This window comes from Alexandromys fortis, unplaced genomic scaffold (assembly GCF_014885135.2).
Source record: "Alexandromys fortis isolate MF-2015 unplaced genomic scaffold, M_Fortis_MF-2015_v1.1 scaffold_60, whole genome shotgun sequence".
Lineage (NCBI taxonomy): Eukaryota > Metazoa > Chordata > Mammalia > Rodentia > Cricetidae > Alexandromys > Alexandromys fortis.
This window is the reverse complement of record NW_026067946.1, coordinates 3,377,779-3,393,418: the sequence shown is the minus strand read 5'-3', so window position 1 is coordinate 3,393,418 and position 15,640 is coordinate 3,377,779. Positions and strand designations below refer to the sequence as shown.

Below are 15,640 nucleotides of genomic sequence, written 5' to 3'. Positions count from 1 at the left end.
TGCAGTTTCATGGGGTATTATTATTATTATTATTATTATTATTGGAGACACAATGCAATAAACATTTTACTGCTTTTTAAATGAGGGGGGTCTTGCATTTCCGTTTTGCAGTGGACCCCATATTCTATGCAGTGGTACCTGAAGTCGTGTGTGTGGCCAGCCCCAGCTAGCAACTTTGAACAAGGCAATTAATTTCGATGTCAGGTTTTGTTTTTTTGTTTTTTTTGTTTTTGTTTATGAATATAAGATTCTGAAGTTAATTCGTGTAAAGAGTTTGGCCCAGGACATCCTCCTTTATAATGGTCACTACTAGAGTCTCGTTTTATATTTCTTATGCCCACAGATCCAGCTCTTCAAACACAGTTCTCACAGGGAGTAACAAATGTTCCTCTTCTATTTCAGATATCCGTTTTACCAAAACTCAGCCTTTCCACATATTCGCGCTTCGGCCGGTAAGAAGCAAAAGACACCAAGGAAGGCTCTTAAAAAGATGTTCTTCAAAGAGCAAAAATCTTCACAAGCGCTAGACTTTAGAACTGAGCAAAATCGGCAACTCAAGCAACTTGATCTGTTCAGGAAAACGTTCTCCGCTCCTCCTCAGTACCATCCAACTATAACGGAGCACAGTAGAACAATCCCCGAGAAAATTTCCCTTCTCTGCAAGCATCAGCTAATACCACGCCCACTGGAGCGCTCGCTTGCCTGGTTTCCACGGAAACGCTCCATTCCGGCCCTTCCCACTTCCGGTACCGCCTCTTTTTTTAGGCGTTTGCGCGCAGGACGGTGAGTTTTGGGTGCAAGAGGCCGCCGTCGGTGGGCGTGTCTGCGCAGCCGCGGTGTAACCTCCGGCGTTCACGTGCGGAGATGGCGGCCGATCAGCTTCCTCCGGCCGCAAAGCCTCAGCCGGGAACTCTGAACCTCAATAACGAGGTGAGCGTCGGGGGGTGGAGACTGTGGGGTGTAGGGCGCCCTCTCCGACTCCGGGGTCTCCCGCCGCGTGGGTGGGGAGCGCGGCCGCCGAGGACCCGTCGGGTCGGGAGACGGGAACCACGCGCCGCGGGTCGCGTCCCTGGTCTCAGGTTCCGCACACTTCCGTCCCTGCAACGATGGGGAGGCCACTCGGTGTACCGTCACTTTCAATTGTTATCTGTAGAATGTAGCTCCACGATTGTCCCTTCCTCATAAGCGGGTAAGGTTTAAATTTGCTGAGCTCAGTGCTTGGCCCTGACTGAGTAAGCTCTCAGTAAACCTGCGTTTTCTTGATTGTCAGAATTGAAAGGAAGTGAATTCAAACTGCAGCACGGTTTGTGTTACAAGTTACAGATCTTCAATGACCCTGTACGCACTCCGGACACCTCTTTTTTTTCCTGATAGTGTCGGTCCCATTGATCTGTCTCCTTTACAGTAAGAGCCATTTGCACTCGCTTATCCCCCTATCTATCTCTTCCTGGTTTCGTGCTTAATTCTCTCTCGTCTCACACCCACCTCCGCTGGAGTGTTAGTCTTGCCAGGCCCACCAAGAGTTTTCAGTACATGCTTTTACCAACGTTCACATGGCGTCCCAAACAACGTAAGCTTGGAGGAACGAGAATCGAAGGGACACCTCACAGCTGCGTATCGTGAAAAAGTGCCTTACCCTGCTTGTCGTTTCTATGCAGGTCACTGTCCCAATTACAAAGCTGCGTAGGACTTCTTTGTTGTTTTTCGTTTTCCAGTAACCTGTGATAGAGAATAAAGGAGGATCCCCCCCCCCCAATAATTGTGCAGAAGTTTTTGCAGGAGCAAAGTCATGTGTGATAGAGTCCTTAATCTTCTCGGGGAGCCCTCTACAGGAATTGCAGGCAGTAATTGAGTGATGTATTGGAAGACAATGCAGGCATAGGGACCCTTCTAAGCAGAAAAAGGTTGGTGGTAGGAAACTCTGAATAATAAACGGCTAGAAAGCATTCACTGGTGAGAATTAACAATGTCACCGTCTTATGCCCGATTGAGTCTTTTTTTTTTTTTTTTGGTTATTGTTATTTGTTTTTCGAGACAGGGTTCCTCTGTAGCTTTTTGGAGCCTGTCCTGGAACTAGCTCTTTAGACCAGGCTGGCCTCGAACTCACCTGTCTCTGAGTGCTGAGATTAAAGGCGTGCGCCACCGCCCGGCCTTATTGAGTCTTCATTTCAGTAGGTAATGGGTTACAAGGTATCAAAGAGGGAGAAACAAGGTGTTTAGAATTTCCTGATGTTTTTCACCCATTTAAATTTGCATTTTGTGCAAGAAAATTGTTGGTGGGTGTTTCTCGCCAGACATGACATTTTTTTTAATAGAAATTTGGCAAGGGCTTACCCCCAAAGGGAAGCAGATGTGAAAAGTTGAGACTCAGTGTGTCACACTCTGCTGCTGTGGCCATCCAGAGTATTCCCCGACAGAGCTGTTCTGCTCTCCTCCTAGCTACTGGGGTTGACGCTGTTGATCGTCTTACTTGCTGCTCAGTTTTTTCTTAAGCTCGGATTTAAGAGGTCATTTCTGTGTTTTAAGCCCACTGGCTTGCTTATGGGTAAAATTGAACCTGTCCGCCTTGTTGTCTCCTGTCCCTGTTAACCCATGTTCTCAGCTGCATTGGCTCCTTCTAGCCCTGCTCTAGGTCCTTGACACATGGTACTCCAGGATCTAGAGTTTCCTCTCACCAGTCCCACTTACAACTTTCTCAGGAAACCTGTTGCTAGCTTTTATCCTTTGTGTATGTTCTGGAAGCATCACTTAATTCTCCTTGTCAGCGTTTGTAATGGCATTTATGTGGACGTATGTGCATGAAAGAGACTTTGTGTCCCTTCTACCTGCCTTTATATTTTTCCCTATCATGTTCTCAGTATATATTTTGTAAATGTCATTTATCTTTTTTTAAGATTTGTCTGCTTATTTTATGTATGAGAGCGGTATGGCACATTTCTACTTTATCAAATTTACAAAGATTTGTAAATAAACCTCTGTGGTTTTGTCTTTGAGATAATGATAATCATAGCCGGGACTTGATTAGTAACCTTGTTTTTTGATTTTGACTACTTTTTAAAGGTATATCGTGGTCTGGTTACATAGCTCAATGGTAGAATGCTTGCCTGGCATGCACAAGGCCCTGGGTTCAATCCCCAGTACTACCAAAATAAATGAATAAAGTCTATAATTATATATTTTTTAATTTAATATGTTTTCTAATATATTCAGTTTACAGAATGTCTTGTGAAAAGTGAAGTCTTCCAAAAACTATGTTGAAATGAGAAGTAAAAAGAAATTTCTGAAATTTTTGACCTTTTTTTCCTCCCATCCCATTAGAACTAGAGAAGCAGGGATGAACAGTTGGAAGTATCTATGCTATGACATTTAGTGGGTAAAGAATTTCTAGAACTTCAGCTAGCTTGATTCTGTTCACCGCTTTCCTTGGCTGAGGCATATATATATTTAACTATATATATTTAAGATTAGGGTTGGGGTATGGCAGTCTGGTAGAATACCACCCTTTGAAGCATCATGAAAGAAACTCCCTAGAAAATGGTGATGTAATTTTATAATTTGGTACTAAATAATAAGTCTTTTGAATTTTTTTAAGCTAGTAATGTAATATGAGCTCCTCCATCTGTGGTTTTGATTCTTAATGTTTTGATTATCTGAGGTAACCTCAATTATAAGATTCAGAAGTAATTTGTAAGTTTTGAGTTCACGTGTGCTGTGAAGAGCAGCGCACGAAACCATGTGCTGTCCTGTCCACATTAACTTACCCCTTACTCTAGGTCCCTGCATCATACGTGCTACCACTCGTTGATCCCTGATGTCTCAGGGTACCACAGTGCAAGAAACCCACATTTAATAATGACCATGAAATGGAAATTTTCACTATGACATGTTACTACTGATCTGTTTTATTTTACTGTTTTTAAATTTTTGCACCAACTTTATAAATAAGTACACACATGCACACATGTATATGGGAAAGAACTCAGGATTTTGAACTATCTGTAGTTTCAAACATCTTTGGGTATCAGAAAATATTCGTCCTTATTTTCTTCCATGTATTTTGAACAATAAGAATATCAAAAACTTTTTGCATGTATATATGACATTACAAAATGTTTATATCATAGGTGCTTAGTATTTGAAAATTATTAAAGTGGTAAACCTGCTCTTAAAAACACACCAGCTTATTTGCTTGTTAACTGTTCCCATGAGGTTTGCTAGATGGCAGCATAAGCCCGGGAGTGGCTACATTACAGGCAGTCATGCATCAGTTTAGATTTTTTTAATTCTTGTTGATCAAAAAATAATTCAACAGTAAGTTATAATCTAGATCACTAACTTAAAGTTTCCTTATAAAGGCATAATAAGGTTGATACTGTGAAAGTGATAGAACATATGTCTTTGTAACCTACTTTTATTTAAGAGTTCTCAGATTTTTCTGCATCATACTTAAAACACCAGCTTCTCTTTTCTACGTTGGAGGTAATTATTACTCTTCTGGTGTAGTTTCTCACCTATATGTCTCATTCTTTTGTACTATTTCTATAGCTAATGTATAGTATTGATAAATATTTTTAAACTTTGCATGTGTGATACTATACTGTAGAAATATGTGTGTCCTTTTAGTGTACTCTTTATATATATATTGTATCCTCAGAAACATTTTCTAATGACTGGAGCATGGAAAGCATTGTGCGATTCTTTACTGTTGAAACATGGCTTCTAATAGACTCTCAGATGTAGAATTTTTATTAAAGATGGCAAAAATTTCCTTCATAAAGACTATAGAAGTTGCCTTTTCTACCAGCAGGTTCTGAGTATGCCTGTTTTCCCCTAGCCCTGTGATCCAAGATTTATGATTTCTGTATATCCAAGAGTGAATAAGCAGAAGTTACAATGTATTCTAAAATACCACAGATGTGCTCAGCTTTTCCTAATAACTATCAGTTTTGTTAAAGATTGCTCTAATCCAAGAACATGACAAAGTAATGCATTACTTGGATATTAGCTAATTTACTAGATAGCAGATAAGTCAGTTCAAACTGCTGAATTTTGTCTATGGTCCATAGTATTAAAAATTTGTCACCATGAGTCCCAGAATATAGCTCTTTTTCTCACAAGTGGATTATCACTAATCATTAGCTTATAAGAGATGCATAGCTTATATAAGTATACATGGGTAAAGTGGTTCATTAAGGAATGTTTGGAATGTAGAGAGGATGGTCACATTGCAAAACACTGCTCCTTGTCTGTGATCATTACCAGCAGTGGAATGTTGGACTGCAGAAAGAACTTAGTGCATAGCTAGAGAACTCTTTGAGCAGAACGTCCTTCCTTTCCTAATAACTTCTGCTTGTTTGTGGTTCCTTCTCTTCATTTCTCTTCTTTGAGTTGACTTTCCATTTGTTCTTTTTTTAAATAAGAATGCTAGGTTTTGACTTTATTGTATTATTTTGTTATTTATCCAAGAAGTGATGTAGGTTACTTCAATTCTAGTCATATCTCACTGCCAGCACAGAAACACTCTCACTGTGAATTTTCACTCTTCTATGGGTTGTTTTAAATGCTTTCTTTTGCTGCTTGGGACATCAGCCTAAGTAATGATGAGTTTAATAGAGTTTTACTTCAGTTTCTCTCTTCGAAGTCTTCATACTTATTATTCATCTTGTTTCCACTATTATCTCCTTACATATTTTACCTAATTTCTTCTTTCTCACACCTAAACAGCATTATAGTCTAACTATCTCAGTTGGGGGTTGGTTGGAGTAGTTTGTTCATTCTTACTCTGTCTTTCTGTCTCTCTCTTGTGGGTGTAGTAAACTTTACTGAAGGTATTCAAGAAAGTAGGGCTCTCTAAGCTTCTCCCCTTCTTCTGGGGCTCTGAGATGGAAACTGAGGAAGATGCTCAGTGTCGGGGCCTGAGTTGGGACAGGGACTTTGCAGCAACTAGGGGTCTCTCTCGCTCTCATGTTCTTGCTGGGGTAGGTGGGCCAATGTTCCCTACTCCTTGGAGGCCATGAGGTCTTTTGCTATATGTTTTTATTATCATACCAGGAAATGAGCTTTGCAAAGCTGTCATTGAGAAAAATGCCAGCCCCAGCATCAAAGATGGAAGAGTGGGTGTCACTTTTGAGGTCACAGGAGACAACCTGGTCCTCACTGTCACCCAGGATGCCCTTTAGTGGGCCCTAGTATGCCTGCCTTCTCCATGTCATCATACTTGGTAGCTTTCTCCAAGTGGTATGTCAGATCCAAGGCGGACACGTTGTGGGTGGGAACACAGAAGACCATACCAGTGAGCTTCCCATTCAGCTCTAGGATGACTTTCCCTACAATCTTGGTACACCATTGGATACAGGAATGATATTCTGGGCAGCCCATAGCCATCATGCCATAGCTTCCCAGAGGGACCATACACAGCTTCTGGGTTGCAATGATGGCATGGACCGTGGTCATGATTTCTTCCACAATGCCAAACTTGTTATGAATGACCTTGGCCAAGGGGGTTAAGCTGTTGGTGGTGCAAAAAGCATTGCTGGCAATCTTAAGTGAACTGTCATACTTCTCATGGTTCACACGCATGACAACCGTGGGAGTGTTAGTAGAAGGGGCAGAGATGATGACCCTCTGGCCTCCCCCTCAAGTGGGCCCTGGCCATCTCCATGGTGGTGAAGAAACCAGTAGACTCCACAACATACTCAGAACCAGCATCATCCCATTTGATGTGGGTGGAATCTCGCTCCTGAAAGATGGCCATGGTCATTCTGTTGATGACAAGCTTCCTGTTCTCAGCCTTGACTTTGCTTGCTATGTCTAGAGTTGCTATGTTGAGCTTGCTATGGCTAGAGTTATGCTGGAACATGCAGACCATGTAGTTGAGTTCAGTAAAGAGTTAGTACATTTATGATAACAGTATCCACTTTGCTAGACAAGAAGGAAGCCCCCAGTAGAGCTAAATCTGTTCACTCAAACCTTCACCCTTGTGTCTCAAGTCACACACACTGCGTGAGATGTGACTGTCTCTGGAACCAGGAGGAGCAAAGCATGCGCGCGCACACACACACGTGTTCATTCTTTAGTTTTTGAGAAAGACCTTGCTAGGTAGTCCAGTCTAGCCCTCAAAGTCCAAACTCTGCAGCCCTGGCCTCTGAGTGCCAGAGTCATAGGTATGTCCCACTATAGATACCAGCTAGTTCTGCTTGCTTTTGGTTAGAGAATTTGCCGAACTGTGACAGCCTTCTGCCACACACATGCTAGCTTAGCCCCATAATTCCTGGATGACAAATGAATTGATAACCTTTAATGGCCTCACATAAATGCCACTGGTAATGTTTTACAAAAGTAAAGCTAGGTTTTTAGAGTAATAAGTAGGGAGAAAATCAAAAATTTCTTTTTTTATATGTAGTGAATGCTTATTATGTGCTATACTTAAATTTGTCTGTTGCCTGTACATGGATACTGAGAAAGTTAAACAAGAAAAACATGTTTGGTATTGGTGTGAAATGTGACTATGGAAAAAAGCATTCTCTTTGTTCCAGAATTTCTTACCAAGTAATATCGAGCATACTCCTTTTGAATCAGAGTTTTGAAGTTGGAGACTAGCTTTCCTGTGATTGGAATGTAACTAGGGACCAGCTCTGCTGAGGTATATTAGTTAAGTTTGCTGTTAATAGTAAGTGTTATATTATCATTTCATAAGCCTGCAAGGTTATGAGGAATATGTGTTAATGTTTTAATGTTTTAAATTGCCATGTGGTAGTACTTTTTTCATAAATGACTTAATTTTGCAATGTATCATAATCTATTATGATTCTGTTTCTCAATTTTTAGTTTATTGTTTTGTTTTTTGAAATAATCTCATTCTGTAGTCCTGGCTTATTTCAGACCAGGCATGCAGTACAGGCTGTCCTCGGGTTTGTGGTATTTTCATTCACTTCATCCCAAGCAATGGGATTGCAGATGTAGCCACAATGCCTATCTTCTGCTCGTGAGAAAGGGCAGTAAAAGACTTGGTGTTCATGGATAGTGGTTTTTGTGGGGTTCTTTTATTCCTCGAAGAAAATCTATAGTAAAAACAAAAAGAAAATTTCAAAGATATTGCTGTATTCTAGTGGGAAAGATTGTGATTGTGTTCTTTTAATATAGTAGACATCTGAAGCAGTAAATGAACAGAAGGTGTACTCTATTCTGGTTTTCAGCAAGTTTTATTGAACATGGTCTGTATGCCGTGTACTATTTTCAATGTTCAGAAATAATGTTGAGTAAAATAAGATTTTTAACTTTCATGGAATTATCTGGGGAGAGACACATTAGACATAATTAGATTAAAAGTAAGACATTACTGTTCTTGTAGTAAGTTGTAGAGGTTACCTTAATTGCAATAAGAGGAAATTTGTGACCTTCATAAATGATGTTGAGCCAGTCAGGAAGAATAGATGGTAACAGGCTCATAGGAAGACTCTTTCCTATCTCAGGAAGACTGGGGTAACAGCTGTGATGATCAGTACGAGCACACTGAGGCCAGAGACTAAGAGAAAGCCCTGAACATCCAAACAGTTCCATGAAACTGTTGAAGAAAGGTGAAGGTGTGATATCAAAAATGATAAAGATGAGTCTTTGATCTCGGAGGTGAAAGGTATTTCTCATAGAAAAATCGTAATTTAGTATGTTCCAATCCTAACTGAGTATAACAGTAAAATGCTAATTGCTGGAAATGTTGTGTCTTTAAAAATAGAATCCTAGTGGTTCTCCTTCGATCCCTGGCAGTACGGTTTTTTTACCTTTGTGTTCCTACACTGTTTATGGAAGAAGTTTGCATCAGTCTGAGAATGTCAAGCAGAGCTTGTAAGATTCTGTGTAATAATATTCAAAATGTCTTTTTTTCCTATTAATTTCATCTTTTTTTCCTCCAAGGTTGTGAAGCTGAGAAAGGAAGTGAAGCGAGTTCGAGTTTTGGTTATCCGAAAACTTGTCAGGAGTGTTGGCAGACTGAAGTCCAAAAAGTTAGTTGTGTGAAGTAATAATCCTGTAACTAATAAAATGTTTGCAAAAGTATTTTAGAGGAAAATGAGCATGCACTCAGCTCTGAAGTTTTTTATGATATGATCTAGGGTGGAGTGAGCTGTTCAGCGTGCCCTTGTATGTATGTTTTGAACCTTTCTTGCTTAAGATACAGAATGATATCTTCCATTTTTAAGAAAGTTCTCCCTTTCCTCCTTCCAAATTGAAATTGCTTGCAGGGTTCCTTGTGTGCTTTATGTAACTAGAAGTTATTTCTGAGTGTTAGTAAGTCTAAGATGTATCAGTTATGTATCAGTTATGACTTTATTTCATTCACGTTTCTTTGTCCTAGTATTTTGAAATTTTTGGGATCTTGTGGAAATATTTGTCAGTTTATTATATGCTGTGATGTTTTTGAATAAAAGAATACTTTTTTATTTCCAGCATCAGTAGTGTCAATGAAAAGCTGTTTGCAGTTCTTAGGGTTTAAGCACAAGGATTTAGATAGCCTTCAAATGTGTGGTTTGTGGTTTTCTGTTTGTTCTGCCTTTAGTTGTGTCTTAGGAGGCTTTTATTACTTTAAACAGAGTTTCTGTAACATTTGTAATGACATTGTCATTAAAAGACTAGAGAAATCGACCAGCCAGTGAAATGATTCCAGTATAGCATGTGTCTCCTCCCATTTCCAACACAGTGACAGCAGATGTGTGTGGCAGGGGGTTGAAAACAGCAGTACAGGGTGCATGCTTGTCACATAGGTTTTCTCAAAAACTTAAAACACTATTTATGTCGTGTCTCTAAAGCTCATGTTTTCCTTGGTAATAATTGTCTCTGCAGGGGCACTGAAGATGCACTGTTGAAAAATCAGAGACGAGCCCAAAGGTTGCTTGAAGAAATTCACGCCATGAAGGTAAGGGCGTGCGAGTGGGTGTTGTATGCTGTTTCTCCTGGCAGCCTGTGTCTTGTGTGCATGGTGCCTCTTTAAGGACTCCTGGGTTGCTCAAGGCTTATTTGTGTGGCTGAACTTGGTGATGAGCGGCACGTTTGCAAAACTGATATGTGTAAGCTTGCATCGTTCCCTGTTTTTTAAGTACTAGACTAACTTGAGTTGAAACTGCCAAACTAAACTCATTTGTGTTTTATGATGCCTCATGTCTAAGGCTTTTATTTTTACTGTTACTGAGGCGTGTATTCTAAACTAAGGTCAATAGTTAAAGGGTTTGTGCTATTTGGAAACAGGGATAGTGATGCTGGTTGCTGACATCATGCTTCTCCTGTTGCCAACTCAATAAATTTCTGTGTAGTGGTGTCAGCATTTTATGAGGTTCTGTAGAACTTAAAATAAATGTAGTGTTGAACCAGCATGGTTCATACTGTCGTCTTTTCAGCGAGACTCTTCACTAGCATAATTTTTAGGTCTTCTTGCTGCCCTTTTTTTTTTTTTTTTTGTGGAAACTTTCATTTACAAAATGACATACCATTAAATGTCTGGAAGACTTTTTTTATTGCTGAACTTAAAAACAACATTTGGTACCAGCAATTATCTTAATTGCAGGTAATTTTCTATGTAAGTTTTGACTTATAATTTAGTGTAACTTTCAAGTTTGGTTTAGATAAAAGAGCAAAAGAATTCTTTAACAATATTTTAATTGAGTTGAATTATCAGTGCTATTCATATTCACTGCCCTTTTTGAGGAATGAGAAAGTGTTGAGTAGGATGCAGTTATCCCTGTTACTACGGGGATGGGCAGTGACTCGTGGGGATGAAGAGCCCCATATTTAGTAGTAGTTGTCACTCCTATAGGACTGTCAGATATAAAATCCTTTTGGTGGATCCTTTCCTGTGATTTCTTCTCGGCATTAATCTTTGTAATTTTAGTTGTTCACAGATTTTGAACCACTAGATAATTGCTGATTTCTCTGAAAGACGAATTCAGTACACGTAACAGATTTGCAGTCTATAAGGAGTTTGGTGACAAGTGACTCCTTTAGGTCTTTAGAACACCTGCATTTTGTAACTCGATAATATGCTTTTGTTAGTTAGCAAGTTGTCGTATCTGATCTGTATATGAAGCTTGTTTTCTGTTCTTTAGTTTCATTAACAGGGAAGTCAGACCCTAGAGATGTTGCAACGTTACTACATTTGTTTTTCCCGCTATGTGAGAACACTTGCGTTACCACATAGAGCCACAGTTTACTGGCTGTGTATTGAATTCATATACTTTATAGTATACAGATTTGAATTCCTGGTGGGGATTAGGGTATTCTGGGTTGGCCAGTCTGACTTTTATCTTGTTTCTTTTGTTTTTAACCTCTTTTTGTATTGATTTAAATATGGCTGTAATTGAATTAAATATAAAAATCCAGACTAGGAATACTAGATCAACTATTTGTTTACTTAGCTAAAGTGTTAATTTCATTTCTGATTTATGGTACTTTTACAGAACTTGTCTTTTCTGAAAGGGGTAAATATACTTATCATTTTTTTAGTTGAAAGGTCTTTCATAATTTTGAAAGGAAGTGTTTTTCATACATATGGGAGTATCAGAAATAACCACAAAACAGTAGATTCACGGTCACACAATTAAATTTGAAGGAGAACCTCTACTTACTATTTTTCTAGAGGAGTTGTTTCTTTAGCTCATATACCACTAGACTTTAATAGTTGTGCTCATGACATACTGTTTTATACTTGCTTGGTATGATAATAGGGTATTTTGTTGCAAGATGTCATACTCATGGAGAAAACCCCATATATTTTTAGAAGTGGGAGTAGTTTCTTTTTGGCCACAGTGTAGGATACAGGGACCACCAGATCTTTATGATTCTGTAAAATGATAGGTTCTAATTTTACATAGGGTTAAGGATCCTTCTCTGATGTTGTTTTTGATAGTATTCATACTCTTAAGGTGTTAATGTACATACTGGCTTCTGAAACAAGATTTTTCTCATTGAGAGGCAGCTTATCAATTTAAAGATCCCCAAGTTACTAATCTGGAGACCAAAAAGGTAAAACTGAAGCAAGATAGTACAACAAACTTAGTTGGCTTTTTGTGTGAATGCTGGGGATTAACTCAGATCTTCCTACTTACATGGCAGCAACATTGTCTACTAAACCACCTCCCTGATCCCTAACACCTTACTCTTCATGTTACTAGCCCTAAGAAACCTTTCCCAGCACTATCATTCTGATTCCAGAGCTATTGACCCTCTCAGTGGAGCTCATTACGTTTCTGCTGTGGTCTGTTTTCACGGTGTTCCTGCTCAGTGAAGGTGTCTTAAACTAGTGAGTTGGCTTCCTCAGTTAATTCTCCTAACAGGTAGTGATGTGCTTGGCATATGGATGGTTAAGTGGCTTTTAATACAGCATTTTTTGATGCTAAACTATTATTACTAAAAGGATATGAAATTGAGGGGTTTTATTATTAATAAGTAATAAAGTTAAGTGTCAGAAATATAAAGATAAAAAAAGCTAGTTTTTCATTATATAAAGTCACCTTAGTGTCCTATGGCCATATAACTTTGTGTTTTTGCAGTGTTATTTGTTTTTGCATGTGTGAGTACGCGGCAGATGCATAGAGGTCAGAGACAACTTAAAGTTGTTGGATCTCGTGTTTCTCTGTGATGTCGGTCAAGGGGATCAAACTAGAGTCTCTGCACTTGGTGTCTTTACCCACTGACTCATCTCACCATCCCCTATTTCATTTGTTAAAACATAGAACTTTTCTTCTTAAAGTGGACAAGACCCTAAAGTTACAGAGATCAATATATACTGCCCCACTCATACTCAGGAAACACCATTTAAAAAGTAGTTTTTAAATTGAAATCCCACTTTACTTCCTGGAATGCAGTTTCTTCAACTAGAAGTCTGAGCTTTGAATAGGCCATATTCCTGACCCCTTAATATTGTTTCATTGTAGGTTCTGTAATGAGGACATTATGTCAAGCATATGGTGGCCTCACCTTACTCTTCTAAATACAAGCAGATGTTTCAAATGTAAGTGGTGTCTGTTCTCTGAAACTTCCTGTCCCTGGGGGAAGCAGGCCAGGCTGCAGGATGAGTTAGTAAACATGAAATGCTCTTACGGTTGAGGTTACAGTACACACCAAGATTTTGAGTAAAGAACTGATTCCGGAATTGATATATCCAAATAAACCTCCTTCTCAACTGAGTAGGTATAAAAGATTGAGAAGTACAAAGTGCTCGGTGTGGAATGGGGGGAAGGGTGTTGTTTTTATTTGATTTTTCAAGTTTTGTAATTCTGGAAACATGAACTTTTCACCTTGTCAGTGTGTTTCCTAATAACCATGAAAGTATCCAAAGCACGTTCCACCATTAATTAATGTAAAAAAATTTGAACAAGCAATACTATCATAACTCCAGTAAGATATAATGCGTACTTGAAAAAGAAGAAACTATCACCAGCATATTTTGTAGGAAATAGCAATAAAGAAAAGCAGCAGGAAATTCCGTTCCTATAAATGGGTATGGACTCAGTTTGGGGGTGAATTGGAAACAGATTTTTAATTGTTTCTTCTGTACACTTTAAGCTTAGGGTTGTTTTTTTTTTTTTAAAGATTTGTTTACTCATGTTTCTCCTGTCTGTGGGTGTTTCACCTGCATGTCTGTGTGCCTGGTACTCAATGCTAGGAGATGGCAGCAGAGCCCAGAAGCTGAGTTGTGAGCTATCAGATGTGTGGTGGGAACCAAACTCGTATCTTCCTCAGGAGCAATAACTGTTGCTGACCACTGAACCCTCTCTCCGTTCCCCTAAACTGATCTTTTAAAATTATATATTGTAACATAAGATTTTTTTATGCAAGTACACAATGTACTTAGTGCGTATTATTCCCTGTGAGTGGCTTAAAATCCCTGTTGTCAGCTTTCCCCATGGTTCCCGGACAATTCTGCTTCTGCTCTAAAGTCATCAGTACATTGTTGGTGGAGGCCACTTGTTGGTTCCCGGCTGCTCAGCCCCAAAATAATCTCATAGAGACTATATTATTTAAAACACTGCTTGGCCCATTAGCTCTAACTTCTTTTTGGCTAACTCTTACATATAAATTTAACCCATCTCCATTAATCTGTATAAAGCTACGTGGCAATGGCTTTACCCAGTAAAGTTCCTGTGTCTATCTCCAGCAGGGCTACATGGCTTCTCCTTGCTCTGCCCTTCTTTCTCCCAGGATCCAGTTTAGTTTTCCCTGCCTAGCTAAGTTCTGCCCTGGGTCCAAAGTAGTTTCTTTATTCATTAACGATAATCACAGCACACAGAAGGAAATCCCACATCAGTACATATGTGATTTTATGTATCCCTAAATTTTAGAATTCACAAGTAAGAAAAAGCATGCAACACTGAGACAGATTAGTTTCAAATATTTACACATATCAACTTGAACATATAACAACAATTTTTATGATGAAAATCATGCACTTTGGGTTTTTATATATGTTATAGCACACCAGTACTATGCACATGAAGTTAATATGTTGTGATAGCAAGAGAAGCTCATTAATGTGTGTTTTTCTTGAATATAAAAATTTATAGGGTTTGGGGAGATGGCTTCATGTTTAAGAACACTGGCCACTCTTCACAAGACATTGGTTCAGATCCCAGCACCGACGTGGCAGCTTTGAATCTAACTCCAGTTCTAGGGGCCCCAGCACCCTCTACTGGTCTCAGTGGGCACTGCATGCACATGAATTCAAGTTTTGTAATTCTGGAAATCTGAACTTTTCCCTATATCCTAATAACCATGAAAGCATCCAAAGCACTGTCAACTGTTAATGTAAAAATTTTGCATCCAGCCAAAATACTCATACATATATAAAAAATAAATTAATCTTTAAGAATAAAATAAAAATTATTTCAAGCAAGGAAAATTGCTGCAATTTTTAATTCTGACGATTTCTAGTAAAGTCGTAGACATCTCCTTTACATGCTCTCCCTTTTCCTTTCTAAAGCAGCCAAGCCTTTAAGCTATCATTTTTATGTGGGGTGAATTAGGGAGTGAAACTTGCTTTTTTAAACCCTCATAATTGTTGAAGTACATGATAATAGAAGTTGCAGGTTTGGGGAACATTGGTTCTTCTCTATTCATCATGGTCTAAGAAAGCATCTTAATTTTTAAGGATCATATGTCTGATTAGTCATAAAATTGTCATAAACTTTAAATAAACTTTAAAATGTAAAGGATGTTTCTAGGAAAGTTGTGAGAATTCCATGTTGTATATGCAGGTTTTGCACATCTTAGTTTGAAACTGTGTGTGCTGTAGATTTCTGATGTCTCTGCAGGTGCACTGTTCTGTTGGGAACAGACATAAGTTAAAAGGGGCCCACATCTAGGGAAATGGTTGATTAGTGTCTAACACGATTTTAGGGAGATGCCACAGAGTGAAGACACTGGAGACACTTAGAACTAAAAGCATAAATATGAAACACCTAGAACTCAGTACTCTGGTAAGGAGAATGCACTGCAGACAGCACGCACATCAGTATTCTCAGCTCTCTCTAGCTCTGGTACACTGAACTGTGCTTGCACTGTTTGAGCATCAGTTTTATTTTTTACTTATCTCGGTTTTCTTCAGAATGGATGTTATTATGTCTCATCGTTTAGTTTCCATCTCAGTTCCCTGGTTGCA

General features: G+C 39.0%; 1 protein-coding gene across 3 annotated transcripts in view; it reads left to right on the top strand.

Moving 5' to 3' along the window:
* Window positions 1–817: 817 nt before the first annotated feature.
* Srfbp1 (serum response factor binding protein 1) overlaps window positions 818–15,640 on the top strand; it is a 33,115-nt gene continuing 18,292 nt past the window's right edge. The window contains exons 1-3 of one of the 3 annotated variants that reach the window (XM_050149272.1): window positions 818–930; window positions 8,911–8,999; window positions 9,835–9,907. In XM_050149272.1, the coding sequence (XP_050005229.1) occupies window positions 865–930; window positions 8,911–8,999; window positions 9,835–9,907 (228 nt within the window). In that variant the 5' untranslated portion in view covers window positions 818–864. Of the gene's footprint in view, window positions 931–988; window positions 1,190–8,910; window positions 9,000–9,834; window positions 9,908–15,640 lie in introns of those variants that run through there. The other 2 variants (XM_050149273.1, XM_050149274.1) reach the window with 2 other exon arrangements.